Raw genomic sequence first — 16,139 nt, forward strand, 5'->3', positions numbered from 1 at the left:
AACATCCCAAGAGAACTGGCCAATCAAAAATTAAAGGACAAGTATATTGTATACAGACAGCCTGAAGTAAAACATCAATACCCATCACCTAAAAATGGGCATAAAAAGTATAAGGTAATATTTGGGAGGTGGATTCCTTAGCTCTGCTTTAGTCTGTTTGGTCATTCCTAGTTCCCTTTTAAAATTCCTGGATCAATATGAACCAACAAAATATAAATTTGGACTACACATTTGCATATAGAGGAGATTTAATTTTCAATTTTGGTACCAGCAACTGGGATATTACTTAAGTTTGAGAAGATGCTTAAATGTTAATGGCATAATAAAATTCCAAGAATTTGACTGATGGTTCCATGGAAATTCAGAATATTCTGAGATTAGAGTACATTTGAGTTTTGAGTCACAAAGGCATGATTTATTCTGCATCTGAAAAATTGTGAAGGTCTTACATATAAAGATTTATAAATTCTACGTGAAGTGTGCCTGACCTTTCCTAATCTTGCATTTTCTGACAGTGTTTCCCTAACTTTTAAAATTCATTTTGTAATTACCGAAATTACTTTGTAATTATAAGATGTCATAAAACATTTTATTAAGTGAACATCACAAAGGATAAGGAAATCTCTCATGGCTATCAATAGGAATTTTTCTGTCTCTTAGATCAGAAAAGAAAATTTCACAAGGCTTAAACAAGAATACCCTTATCTACAAAAAAAAGTAACCAATTTCCCAATCATACCACTGTAATTTATAGTAAACAAAAAGAACTTCGTTTGGAAATTTGAAATTTCTAGATGTTCAATATATAGCTGTATATGTATACTTTTCACTGTATCTGTATATAATGATGTTTTTGGGCCAGCTGCAGCCTGCCCTGTGGTATGACGGTTTCCCTTTCATTCATTGAAGACCAGTGGGTGGCCTTGGGCTGACATTTTCATCCCAGTAGGGTTGTTATCTCTTTGACATTACACCATACCTATTATTGTGATATTTGGACTTCTTAAACAAAGTATTTTTAAAACCTTGTTCATCAAAGAAAATGGGTTTTATTTTCAATGAACTTCACCAGAAAAAAAATCTATATATTACAAAAGACCTCTGCGAATGCCAGCAAGTACTTACCCACGAGCATACATTTAGTCCTTACACAATATAATAACAAAAGCATGGTCTGAAATCTTCTAATATTCCCCTTAATGGCAACTTCTAAAAAAAAATATCTCATCAATTTACTTAAACGATTCTGTATAATTGCATTTAATGCCTCTGCACTACTTTAAAATTGTGTCATGCAACTATATTAACCTTCTCATAATGGTATTAAGACTGTGATTTAAATTGACTAAAAAGACATGAAATGGAAATCTTCCACAGCTTACAGCTAAGAGTAATTGACTTAACGAAGCACAGGTCCAATGCAAGTACATGGCAAAATTTCATGGTATGCATTAAAATGAACATGTAACAGATCAGGAACAGAGGAACTTGACTGCATTAAAAAAAAAAGGTTTATCCAGTATCTGAACTTAAGGTACACTCATGCCTTTAACTAAAAAACCTACATTTACAATACCTAAATTAAAAACAATTAAGTTTGCTTCATTAAGACAAAAAAAAATGTATTTATTTTTGCACAATAAAAAAACATTCCTTCATGTAAAACCAATTTAACAGGAAAGTCTGATTATGTTCTGCAAATCTTTGCACTATTTTAAATAACTGTAAGTGTTTTTTTTTCTATGTGATAAAAAAAACAAGATACTGGTACAAAAAATTCCTGGCAGATTGACAGGCAAGAAAAAAACAATACATTTTCTCAAAATAAGTAGTAATAATTTAAGGTAGTCTACCAGTCAGGCTTGTGCATAAAGAAAAAAATAAGTACCAGTCCACATAAAATTCAGACACTGCCTATGCTAAAGTGATTTATGGTGTAGAAAACCCCACCAAACAAATGATGCTTTTCAGTCTATATATGCTATACATTAACATAGCAACAATCATTTCTGCATTTAAATTCACACTTTTTTAGAAAAAACACACATTCATCTCCCACTTAAATAAAAAAAAATGAAACCAAATCAAGAATGATAACTCTTGCAAAAAAGCCAATTTCATGTATTATCTATATAATTTTCATCTCAAAAGCAACAACTGACTGAAAAACTAAGATTGATTATGTGATCAGTAGCTGTTTCTGATGAAAAACTGACTTTGGTGGGTTTTTGACATGCATGAATTACCTTCTGTCTGATTTTTTTTATAAAGACTGCTACTTAAAACTTCACATATATTTGAAAGTTTAAAATGGTCACTCAACAAGAGGCTCCCAGGAGCCTAAATCACTCACCAGGTTTAATTTTTGCCTTTCAAGGGTAATAACTCTTAACGAGGAGTTGTCCGATAATTTTGACTCCATTTGATTCATTGGAGACTTTTGTAAGCATTAAAATAAGGATCATTTCAGCAATTGAAAGCTATTAGCTAAACTTAACAGATTTGGAGATGTATGTCAAAATCTGCAGTCTGACCCCATTGTTTTATTTTTAGAAATGGCAGCCATGTTTCTTAACCAATCAAAAATCCAAACGATCATTTTGTCAAGGATAACTTTCATTGAACTTTGAAGAATAGTTTCTGAGATTTTTTAAAGTAATAACATCAAAAACAGCAAAAAATGTCCAAAAAGCGCAATAACTCCAACATGGGTCAACAGATTTTCACCAAAACTTTAACCACAGATAGATTTCATCATGTTGAATACTTTTACCCTATATCAAAATTTGGTTAAACCTAACTGTTTTGGGGGTATATGCAAAAATCTGCTGTCTGACCCCATGTTCTATTTTTAGTAATGGCAGCCATGTTTTTTAACAGACCAAAAATCCAAACAATTATTTTGTTAAGGATACCCTATAAAACAAGAATAACAATTTTCACTGAATTCTGTAAAGTAATTTCTGAGGAGATTTTTTAAAATAATAACATCAAAAACAGAAAAAAAGGGCAATAACTCCAACATAGGTCAACAGATTTTCACCAAATTTTGACTTCAAATAGATCTCATCATGCTAAATACTTTTACCATACATCAGACTTTGGTTAAACCTAACTGTTTTGGAGATATATGCAAAAATCTGCTGTCTGTCTCCTATGTTCTATTTTTAGTAACGACGGCCATGTTTTTTAACAGATCAAAAATCCAAACAGTCATTTTGTGCAGGATACTCTGATGAACAACCAACTTTCATCCAAATCCATTCAGTATTTCAGAAATTTTTGACGATGACAACAGACAACAATGGTGGACGCCAAGTGATGGCAATAGCTCAGATGGCCTAAGGCCAGGTGAGCTAAAAAGCATTTACTATTTAATGAAAGTATTTTGAGACATATAATTCAAAAACACCAGGTTTTTAAGGAGAAAATACTTCAAAAATGGTTTTCAAGGCTACATCTAAATTAAAATAACGTGTGAAGAAGCGATTAAAAATGTATCAGCTGGAAGTTCAATCACAATTTCTCCATCCAGTGTGTGACAAATCATGTCTTAATCAGTTTATTGACTCGCTGCAATTTTAAAAACCCATTCACAGTGTTGAAAATGCACCAACAAATGAGCAATTTCTGTATAATTAAGATTCTTGAGCCTAAAAGCAAGTTATTTATTGTCAAAGTTGCCAGAGGAACTGAAACGATACATTGTATTATTTAGAATTTTATTTTACCATAAACCCAATGACTTCTTATTAATGAAAGGGGGAAATATGTGTTCAGTTTAAAGAATCTTCTAATATAATGACATTACATGTACCTTCAAGCAACAAAAATTATCTTATAATAAGGACCAACATATGTCTTTTCTGAAACTGTTTCAAATGTACAATCACTAATATAATGAGTTGTATTTATTAAGATACAAAACAAAGTCATTTAATACTGCCTGATATTAAGTCACAGAACAAATCAGTAATTCGAAAGGTTTATATTTTGTCCTGCTAGGTATTTCCAAAAACATACAGGAAGTTGATATCAGACAACACTGTCAATGTATATCCCACCCATATAAAGCTACACACCAAATTTGAAGTCAATCTATCCCTTGGAAGCCAAGATAATAATGACAAATTTTTGGGCAGACATATGGACACAGTGATTCACATATACCATTCATTAATTGAGGGTATAATTCAATTATCTAAATATGAAGGCAGGGATAATCAAAGATTAACTTAATTTGACCTTGCACTGAGTACACAAGCAACTGGTTTTTATTATTATTCAAAACATGGGGTACCTTAGGATTTGTTTAAACCCTACTCTTCTGAATCATTGATTGAAGTTACAGAATAAATCTAAATACAAATTTGTTCAAAAAAACTTTAACATTTTTTTGGTCAAGTTATGAAAGTAAATCCTAGTTAAAAACTAAAGATTTTACAAAAAAGAGCTATAATAATATTTTGACAAAAGAAGATTTTTTTCTAATTGATGCCAAATCTTTATGAACTAAGACAAAGTAACAACCAACGTTTTTATGCTGAAGAGAATAATTTATTTCCTGCTATTTTGAATAATGAGTATGACTCTATTGTGGAGTACAGAAAGCTTAAAAATAAAAGAAATTCAACTCTCAACACTCTCTATCAAGCATTTTTAAATGACTATACTTGAACTCAAACATCTGTTTTCGTAAAAATAAAATACCATATCATTTTTTTGTCATAATAAATGCATTTAAGTGCATAATAATGTCAGCATATAAAGCAAATGTTGAGTAGAACTTCGGTTTTAATTCTGAGATTCAAACAATCAGGTGAATCTTCTTTTATTTTGAAAAAAAAACGAAAAAAAAACATGATTTTATCCTGCTGAATCTGGTCCATTGCATGTATAAGTTACATTCATGAAGTTTTGACATTAAATATGCACAATGTAATGATTGGAATTATCTTTAAAGGTTATATGCTATAATGTAAAGTGACAAAGAGATATAGGAACCTTAATTGATTATAGAAAGGAAAAGTCTTATGTGCAAAAGACTTAAAACCCTTCATGCACATCAGTATGAACCTAACTGTATTGAAACAGACAAAGCAGAGTCCAAAAAAACTTGGGATCCAAAAAGTATAATTAATGACATGATCTTGAGTAATCTATGCATTGTCATGCACAGAAGATTGCTCCTGGGAAATCTAGGTACAAATTGATAAGCAAACCTCAAGGATACAATAAAATTAAACTTCACAATAAGTTGGAAAAGTAATTAGAATGAAAATGCAGAATAAAGCTAATAAAAATAGTTTTGGATAAATAAGAGATCGGGGAAATTGGAATTAATACAAGGAGTTTAATGACTTGTATGCTTTAAAACAGTGTTCTTTGAATCGTGATACGTTCAAAGAGAAGCTACTCTATACATTCCAGAGCTTTTCTTTTTTTCCAATTATTAAGCTATTTTAAATGAACTATACATACTATGTATCAATTGTTAATAACATTTTCCTTTCAAAGTACATTTAATGCATGATTTTGTCATTTCAAAACTGACATTTTGTCACTTTTTACAACAAACAAGTATACAGGTATTCATTACTTTTAATGCAAAATATACAATTTTTAAAAAGTAATATAATTGAACCAAAAAACAAACCCTACCTTTAATTTAACTCTGTTTTCTCTTTCCTGTTCAATTTTCTCTCTTATTTTCGTCTTTCTGTATTGTTCAAAAGCAAAAGGTTCTGCAATAGACTTGGCCTTATGATATAGTCTCATATCAATGAAGAAACCATGCATATATGCCCGTAGTAAGTTAGACCCTATCAAGTGGGCCAGCCCTAATTCTTCAAGCTCTCTTCTTGTCAAGAACTTGTAGTCATCATACACTGCAAAAGGAGATTAATTATTGTTAGAAAATGTAACGGTACATACTATTACTACTGTAGACCATGAAATTTTCATGACAGTTTTATTTTCGTTATTTTCACTGCAAAATTGTAGGGTAAAAATAAAGATGTTGTGAATATTTTTTTTCGAAGACCTTTATAATATAATGCGAGGAAAGATCACAAATTTAAATCTGTGCAAAAGTAGATTGATCACTGAAGTCATGAAAAAAATTTCCCAGTTCACAGTATCAGAAAAGGTGATAATAAACTGAATAATGATTTTCTATAAATGACTTAAGAGCCAAAATTTTAAAGAAAAATGTTGCTGAGATGATTCACAAACGTGAACACAAAATCCTATGATTTATACATCAATTACAGGGAAAAAGAGGCAAGAAATAAGTTTAAAGTTGACAAATTTATCCAAATAGACTTAAAAGGTGTGAAAAAGAAGACACACAAAGACAACATTTCAATTATTTCTTGTACCCTTGGTGTTAGGGACTTAGTTCTCATCTGAATTTTCATGAAATAATTTGGCAGTTTTTTACAAAATGTTTTTGTTTTAACAAAATCTTTATCAAAGAGAGGGATTCAACATTGTGTATTTTATATTTCATGGATTTAGCTAATCATAGATCTTCATGAAAATTTGTTGAGAATAGGAATTCATGATTTAGTCTTACCAAAAAAAAAACATGAAAATTTGTACCTCATGAGAAAGTCTTGATCTTTGCCATATAAATTTCTGACAACAAGCTCAAGCTCAAAAAATTGTAATTAACTTTTATAGTAATCATTGGCATGTTAACCGAATTCTGCAAACCAATATGCATTTTATCAGCCATGTCTGCCAAGCCGGTGGTCAATTTCGAAGACTGAAATTAACTTTTTTTTTAAGTGTAATAATTTCAGTTGCCAAAAGTTCCTATATAAACAAGTAGTTATAATCAAATGTGAACATAAATAACCGTAAGTTAGCTCATTAGTGAGAGTCAGAGAAAATTTGTATGTTATAAATAATATTCACTTACCAATGGTTCCTGAACTTTCCTCTAATTCTTCTGTTAAATTATCTAAGAATGAACACCATTTCGGTGCAGTACCTATGGACTAAAATTATAAAATTTCATTCAGGTAAGCAATATGAAATGTTTGTAAAATACTCATAATGTGGGTTCTTATCAAGATATTCCTGACAAATATAAAAATGGTTTGTTTATTTTGTACTAGCATAGTACATGTATATGAAAACAAGATGAAATTTTCTTCACTTTGGGGCTATTCTAAAATTATATTTAAGACCAATTGAACCTAAGATGTTTCTGACCTCAACAATAGTTCAAAATTCAGTAATACTTGATTTTTAATGTGACATGATAAATTTGAATGTGAAACTCTTTCAACCTAACACTTTAAAAATAATGACACTTGCTTTTTTTTTAATTACACTTTATACAGCTCTATGAATGGTTAAGTGAAATATGAAGCATAATGCAATTTTTTGAAAAGGCTAAACAAAAATAGCATGGCATGTAAAATATTTGTTTAAATATTCTTTTATTTATTAATGTACACCCTTTATTATACAACTAAAGTAATAAGAGGTTATTTTTCTAAAATTACCCTGGTTCAATACATATCAAGTCAATGTATGAAGTCTTGATACAAGTAAATGTACTATAAGTTTTAGTACATTAAAACTGAATTTTAAAATACAGAAAGAATATAGATGTAAATAGACATAGCTATCTAAACCATTTCAGATTATTATATCTGAATAAATAGATTTAAATAAACTTTAAAAATACTTACAGGAATATAATATGATAATACTTTAGGAGCCTCATTGGCCAAGAAGAATAATCCAGAATCAGGGACCACACATAAATCATTTAGATCTGGACCCGGTTCCACTGCAGTGTAGGCCTTACCCTGAAAAACACATTTGTACACATCTTAAACACTAACATATGTGCTTATTATGCTTCTAAGAAAAAGAACGGCAATTAATTACATGAAAAGTGTGATTTATCAGTGTGACCTCAAAGATCTTAAAAATACTTTCAAAATACTGACACTTACTTCTATTTCAGTGGTTGCTTGAAGAAAAACCTGTACGAAAATCAAACAAACCATAATACCTTATTATATAATAGTAATTACACTTACATCATTTCTGTTCCAAAGTTTGAGTATTTTAGAGTCCATGGACATCACAAGATCCAAGGAGTTATGGAATTCTATATTTTTGATTGGTAGTTCATACTGATGGTCTTTGATTAACAGGGGTTTGTCTGACCGTAAGTCATATAGTAAAACCTGTGAAGAAAAAAACTCAATATTCAAAGACCACCGATCTGGTGAAACAACCACATTCTAAATTTCTTTTGAAGAAGGTTGTAAACAGAAACAAAGGATCATCTAACCTGACCTATGCTTTGTGGCCAAACTCTTATTGATATAGACTAAGATATGGTTGAACAATTCTTCAGTTATCATCTTAAAAATGGACTTCAATAAACAAATGAACAGACAGACAGACATCAAGATATCTATATACCCCTAACTCAGAGTAACATGCTAGTCACCTTCAACTGTGACATTTAGGATATATGCAAATGGAAATATGATTATAACCAGAATGGATATGGTGAATATGTGAGAGACAACAACCCAATAGGAATGAAAAATGTCAGCTCAAGGCTATGCATGGATCTTCAATGAATCAAAGAGAAACCCTTACACCATAGGGCAGTCTATTAATTATTTTATATTCATAATCAATATTTCAAAAACTATGAAGTTTTTATAAGACGATGTTTGAAGTAATATTATTAAATTATTTTAAATTCAAGAAAATTATAATATTGAATTATTATTCTTCGACTTAAAAAATGGTACACTCTAAATATCCAATGTTTTATATTTGATACTCTATGGTATATATCAGACTACAGGTAATACCTTGAAACCTGAATAAATATAAATTGGACCCATTTTTGACTTAAGTTTTTGTTCCATTTTAGCAGGTGGTTGGTTTACAGAGGAAAGAAACACTGAAACTGACCAAAAGGGACTAAGATGTTTGGTTTATTCAGAAATACTTACATGACCTGTACTGGTTCCCACAGCCATTGTGAGAGCATCCCTAAACTTTAAAGCTGTGACTTCAGGAACCACTGATATACTGAAATGAATACAAACAAATGCATGTAATTAACAATAACATTACCATAATAAAATTGTTCTTCATGATTTTTTTTACTCTGGTTGATAAAGCTATCTGAAAAACTGAAGTTCATGAAGCTCAAGAAAATGGCTTCTTATGAAAAACAAACAAACAGTATGAATTTCAAGTGAAGTAAGTTTCATTTGATTTTCAAAGTAAAATTCTCCCAAATAACTGAAAATTATTGAATAACATTTTTCATTCAATGCAATGAAAACATTCAATTGTACATCTTCCTAGAAATTAGTATTATGATACACTTACTCTAGATCCTCTATGTGCTTACTAAGGACAGTGTCCAATTTGCCAACTCTGTTCCTTGATCTAGGATCAAAACATTCTACATGGCCCTGAAATATTAAATATTTAATAGCTGTAGTAATGCACATGATACACAAATTTCTTTTTTTTTAAATGTTAATTCACATGACTCTAAAACAAAAAAAAATGATGACATAAAGAAAGCAGATTAAATGTGTAGGCAAAATTTTTCCATGCATATGAGATCATATTTTGCTTATAAAGAATTAGATACTAATCAATTATCCTTTATATATATATAATCAATTAAAAAAAAAATATTTCAAATTCAACAAATTACTATTCAAATGGTGTGTCAACTAATAACATCAAATAAAATAAACATGATCAATAACAAAGTATTGTAACATTTTGGTTCATAAAAGTCTATGAGTGAAAACCAAAAATGTTATTTCCCATATCAAGTAAAATTTCATTACACTAATAAAATTTGATAAATCAATGTCACTTATGCAACAATCAAGTTATCAAATTACCCAACATTAGACCATACAAATACATATATACAAAAATACAAAGCTCAAGCTTCATCTTATTTTTTTACGAAAAAATTTGACACATTGTCTTCTGGTATACTTTTATAAGGATTCAATCTCATGCCCCCACTCCCCTCAGGGTAAGATTATTTGGGTTTACTACAGTTTTGACTAGCCTTGCCAATCTCACACGACCTCTCAATAATGCTGTTCCTCTGTTATTAGTGGTAAAGCAATGGAAGCCAGCCTTAAGGAAGGAAACCTGATCAAATAGCTGTTTCAGAGTATGACAAACTAGCTGCTGGACCAACTTCCAGACCCCACATTGATCTGATAGCATTTCCCCACTCTCACTTTTGCAAAGCTTATACAATTTTGTTCACATCCTGTATAACCTAGAGCCTATAAGCTAGCACAATGAACCAGGAAGTGGCAACAAGACTTTGAATGAGATATACTAATTAAGGAGGTCAACCTAGGGTAGGGGACATAACTCTTGAAATCAGTCATATTCAACTTCACCAAAGCCTATCAAGCTTTCATTTGAAACAGAATGAAATAAGTCCAAGTTATTTTAATGCTGACATGAGATTGATGTAAAAGCTGAATACAAATGTTCCAATGATCTGTAAGAGTTGTGTCCCTCAGTCCAGGTGTACTTCCTTAAGACCTTTCTCAATTTTCTTTTTCAAATCAGATTATAAGAGAGATAAGAAAGAACATAAGGACTTATATTGAGATTTTTTTTTAATTAAATCTTGGCTATTAGATAGTATTTGTATTTTGAGATGCTACAAATGCTTACAGAGGAAGTTCCACAAGCTAACAAATGGTGGTGTTGATTCAACTCGCAACATTTTACTTCACTGGAAAAAAACAAAATATAAAATTACACAAACATTAAAACAACAACATAAGTTTAACTAATCATAACAATATGAGCATATATGGTTAAATATGTCTCAGTGACCACTTGTATTTAGCAGTAACAAGTGTGTCTTACTATACATACATGCATATTCCAAGCAGTGCATTTCATTTAAAATTCATCTATAATAAAGACCACTGTGTCCCTTGGATGATCACTTCAGACATATTTGACTGTACATCATCTACTAATTGTAAAAATATTACTTTACATGATTTCAGTGGCATATGACTGCTTTAAGGTGTATGACACAGGGAATGACGTTAAAGGTTGTCCTATTGCTTGGGACAAGTGAAACTACCATTCGGACAAATGAAAGATCAATTATACTTGCCCAGAGGACAACCAATTCTCATTTATTTTTCAACATTCATTTGTTGCAGGACAATGTAAATTTCAATTTGGGCAAATAAAATTTTCATCTGCTTGTTTGATAAGACAACGTCAATGATATGTTAACGTCATACCCTGTGACAGCTTCTTATTTCAATGCATTTATACCCATTTGTTTTCTGGAGGTCCATAAAGATCCTACATCTCCATATAAGGCTAGATTTGCCACCAGGAACAAGAACTATACTACAGTACCAGTACATGTAAATGGTTCAGGCATGTTTTCATTATATTGACTATAATTACAGACATCATAGAACCATTCTAAGTTAATTATATGATTAATAACAAAATCTATGAAGGAAAGAGGAAAGGGAAAAAACTGATTCAAAATAAATATCTCTTTTTTATGTCTAATAAATAAGTTTCATAATATTGAAGTTTTTTTTTCAAATTTTATTATTGCCAATAAACCTTTTTTCTTCATCAATATTAATCCTTAAAAAAGTCATAGCTTTTCTTAAGTGTACTCATGATCATGTGAAATTTTATCAAATAGTGGATCACAATTCATAAACCCTTAAAACACTAAAATTCAGCATAACAATCTGATATTTTTGAAAAATGTCTTGTTCTATATATTAAAGGATTATTCACAGTTTAAGGCCAAGTTATGGGTACATAACCAACTTTGGGGCCATTCATGCATAAGCCATACCAAAGGTGGTTATGCAAGTTATTTAAAGATTATTTGAATTGCAAACAGTGGACCAATCAATGTTAATGATGTCACACTAGCAAGTTATTATATGTATTATAATTCACATTGCCTAAAGAGAACCATCCAATCAAAAGGCTTATTACAATCAAATTAAATGATTTCATAAACTAAAGCACAGGGGGTCATCAAATATTAAAAACAATTGCAGAAACTTCAATATGAATGAAAGTGGGTATGAACTTATTTTACACTAAACCATGTAATTAATCCATAAAATGACATATTGCTAAAGTTAAAACAGCATATCTCTCATATATATAGATACTCCAATAAAACACAGAAAATTGTACAAGGACTGATTATACAAGTAGTTTTTTTAAAAGGCTACCCTGCCTACCCTAGCACATTTAATTGGTATTTTTTTATGAAATGCCTCATAACTGTCATTTTTTTAGTTGAGCACTAACAACACCAAGAAATCCTCCCATAATGTACATGTAAATTAAATAATTAAAAAAAATAATAAAATGATTTTACCTACCTACCCTATTTTTTTATCCAATGTAACTTTAAACAGACATACATGTATTTCATTTTCTTTGCTTAATAGATACATGTACATCTTACTTCATTATCTTTAATGTAAAAATTTATTTCTGATTAAGAATTAAGAACTTCTGACAAATTGTTTTTAGTAAAGTAGAAAATGTAATACCAACCTTGAATCAGTTGACAAAGGATTTAGGAATCTTCCCTGTTCTAAATTCAGTCTGTAAACTTCAGGACTAAAAAATGAAAATTATAAGTACATTTATCAAGGGTTTTAGTTTACAGATCTACATATAATATAAAACTGAAAATATTTCCATTGGTATTTTTCAATAAAAATGTGTGTCAATAAAACTATTTAAAAATCATATAATGATCTAACATACATGTAAACACACAAATACATTTCTACATCCTTGAAAAAAATCTATCAAAAATTAATAGATTTTAGAAACCAATTGTTAAATACCTAACTCCTGCAACATATAGGTCACAACTAGATGGGTGGTAGGCCATATCACGCCCATATTTAGGTATTCTTAATCTGTAATATCGTCCAAACTGTGAGTGAAGTTCTATATATCTATCATTTTGTAAAAACAAAATCTGCAAAAAGAATCACTTTCTTTTACAATATGATAATATAAAAAATAGCAAGTAAATTCAAACTAACAATACACTTTATTTATGTTGAATATACCTTTTGTATTTCATTGAATTTTCAATTTCTCTTTGATTTGGTTGTTTAATCTACATATTGGATAGATAGATATACTGCAATATCACATCATGGGATGATGTGATATGAACTAGTGATATGAAAAATTACCATATTTTGGTGTGTATTATGTGCAAATTTGTACATATAAATTATTTCCAGAACATGGGGATGTGTATTATACATCAATATATAAAAATTGGCCACGAAATTAGAGATTTTGGTATGTGAAAAGACATTGTGTAATGTAAACAAACCAGAAGTGAAATGTTACTGAAAGAAATTTTATCTAATCATCTTTAAGTATTAAATTTTTAGTGATATTTTCTTCAAATCATGTTCAAATGACTTAATTACATGTTTCAAACAAAGGTTGTACAATATTTCCTTCTTATAAAGCATGGTCAGAAATTAATATGAAACAACTAAAAACCTAAAAGTAACTAATTCCTTTTTTGTCAAACTCTCCTTATCAAATGCTTTTACAGCTGAAAATTATTATTCTGATACTTACTTTGATTGTTTCTTACAATTTTCTTTCTTAAAAGTATGTTTTTAAATGATAAATTGTGAAATTTGAGTTACAACCAAAACCGAAAACATCGGATTTTCCTGACTTTCGATTTTGTTTTATAAGCCATTTCATACATTCTGTGTCAATTTTATCATGCTTCCAAATTAAAATTATCCAATTTAAGAAGCTACTGATGTTTACACGATGTTTAAGTCTGCATATTTGTTCTTGTGTGACTGTGATGCACTGTCAATAAAATTTGATTCACAGAAAATAACATTGGGACGTTTCTTACATTGTTCTCCCATAACAACTGGTGACATCATAGACAGATGATCTAAAACACTCAAGAGTAATTATAGAGAACAAGGTTTTGTAACTCGTGAAATCTGAATGTTGCAAATTATCAACTCGTGTTATTTAATTTTACTATCATAACAAACACACAAAGGCTCATTTTTTATAATGTTGAGATTAATTACATGTAACTAAAGTTGATATTTTGCAATATTCAACTTACATTCATTATGTATAAGTATCCTATATGTATATATTCATATAAAGTTAATAAACTTCAACAACATTTTCAGAGTACTGTATAATATTGGTGGATGATGACTACACTCAGACAAGAATATAGGTGGTTCTTTCACTTTACTTTTAATTACATGTACCTATACATGAACCCTTCCTGCTCTCTGTTATTGTAGATGCTGCAATAGTGAGATTTTGTGTACCGGTAGGTTTCTCGTTCTATATTCATTAACTTAGTACACAAGTACTTGGATTTTAACATACCTTTGAATAATCATCAGAGAGGAACATGAACTTGACAACATCAGCATCTAACCCCCTCTCAAACTTCAGGGACATCTGTGAAACATCATAACATCTCACTCTTGGCTTGTAGGTTCCTTTTAAAAAATGATGAAATACATAAGAGCAATGATCAGTCCTACTACACATACATGTACCTGTAGTGCTTGTAAATAATAGACATTTGCCAAGGTGTCCACATTAATGCCTCATAAGAAGTCGTATTTCCTGATAAACCAGAAAGGATAACCCTGAATTAAGGTAATAAAAAGTGAAATTCTGTGTTACCATTGCTTCAAACTAAATGCCTTATCTACTAATGTTTTTTTTTAATATGCAAGTCATTATTTCCCCTTTTTTTCACAAAAAATAGCAGCATTAAATAATCATGTTTAAAGATCTTTACCTGCTGCACATATATACTGGCCATCTTTTGTGTATCTAACACAATGGCTAACTGTGGGCATCTCAAAATCCTGCAACAACTCAATCCTTCTTTGTACGTCTGAAAACCAAAAACAAAATTGTGTGATATTTCTTAGGAACATAACATTGTGAGTCCACATAAAAATACAACTGCACCACTTAGGAAACATTTTTAAAGGAATATATGGCAACTTCAGTAAAATGACAATACCTTTGCATTGTTTCCCATTATCCTAATACCAGTATACCGGTATGTACATGTATATAATATTTAGAAGATTATATGAAGTTTTTACTTCCATTTTGAGCTCTTTGGAAATATGACGTAATGAAAGCATCAAATCACTTTGAAAGCAAATGTTAAACACAGTCATTCATGTATTTGTTTGGAACTTGTGAAACAACAAAAAAACAAGCATTCTGAGAGTTTGCAAAACAATACATAGTCCCCTACCATTTATATCACTGACCCAAATACTACATTGGATCATCAAGTATAAATGACAAACAGGGGAAATGACCTTGATTTGGAAACTTTGGGAAAAAAATCAGCAAAACGGAAGAAAATATAAGCTTGATCTGTAACTCACCAAGGTACTCACATACCAAAAATCAGCTCAATATCTGCAAGCATTTAGAAAAAAAGTGTGTAAACTTCATTTTTTTCACCGACTGACAGACAGATGGACAGATTGCCAATCTAAAAGTCTCCTTTGTCTAAAGCCAGTAGGGGACTAATAAAATCCATTACACTTATTCAAATTAAGGCAACAAGGTGTGCCTTCATGTGTGGACATAAAATTCAAGCTTGATACAGTTCTCAATTTTGTTTGTGATTAAATGTTTGACACAAGATAATATTTTACCTAGAATTGAAGTGGTCAAATAACTTAAATACATGTATTTTCAATAAAACTTTTAAAAGATGACATTAGTAGACAAACAGACTGACTGATAAAATGCTTTCTATAGATCCCAGAGTTGAGTTCCTGTATCTGTTGGGTATGATATTAAAAAATCAATAGTCTAGATCAAAAGAAATGAACAATTCACAATGTGTCGGTTTTTGGTGGAAGTATTTTTAAGTCCACAAAACAGGAAACTGCTTCATAATTATATGAATTAAGTGTTTAAGTAAAAAAAACAGGACACTGCATCATATTTGTATGAATTAAGTTCCTTAACTCAAAAATGTAAATTCCAAAATATCTCAA

General features: G+C 30.2%; 1 protein-coding gene across 1 annotated transcript in view; it reads right to left on the reverse strand.

Moving 5' to 3' along the window:
- The window catches only part of LOC148628503 (nucleolar protein 10-like), a 71,666-nt gene that overhangs the window by 43,636 nt on the left and 11,891 nt on the right, over window positions 1-16,139 (reverse strand). The window contains exons 3-13 of the mRNA XM_088588668.1: window positions 14,906-15,004; window positions 14,482-14,597; window positions 12,921-13,057; window positions 12,622-12,687; window positions 10,726-10,786; window positions 9,388-9,473; window positions 9,003-9,081; window positions 8,064-8,213; window positions 7,707-7,826; window positions 6,926-7,004; window positions 5,662-5,888 (exon numbers count right to left, since the gene is read on the reverse strand). Of these exons, the coding sequence (XP_088444794.1) occupies window positions 5,662-5,888; window positions 6,926-7,004; window positions 7,707-7,826; window positions 8,064-8,213; window positions 9,003-9,081; window positions 9,388-9,473; window positions 10,726-10,786; window positions 12,622-12,687; window positions 12,921-13,057; window positions 14,482-14,597; window positions 14,906-15,004 (1,220 nt within the window). The remainder of the gene's footprint in view (window positions 1-5,661; window positions 5,889-6,925; window positions 7,005-7,706; window positions 7,827-8,063; window positions 8,214-9,002; window positions 9,082-9,387; window positions 9,474-10,725; window positions 10,787-12,621; window positions 12,688-12,920; window positions 13,058-14,481; window positions 14,598-14,905; window positions 15,005-16,139) is intronic.

This window comes from Perna viridis, chromosome 1, assembly GCF_037379345.1.
Source record: "Perna viridis isolate PV_CMFRI_1.1 ecotype Kerala chromosome 1, ASM3737934v1, whole genome shotgun sequence".
NCBI lineage: Eukaryota > Metazoa > Mollusca > Bivalvia > Mytilida > Mytilidae > Perna > Perna viridis.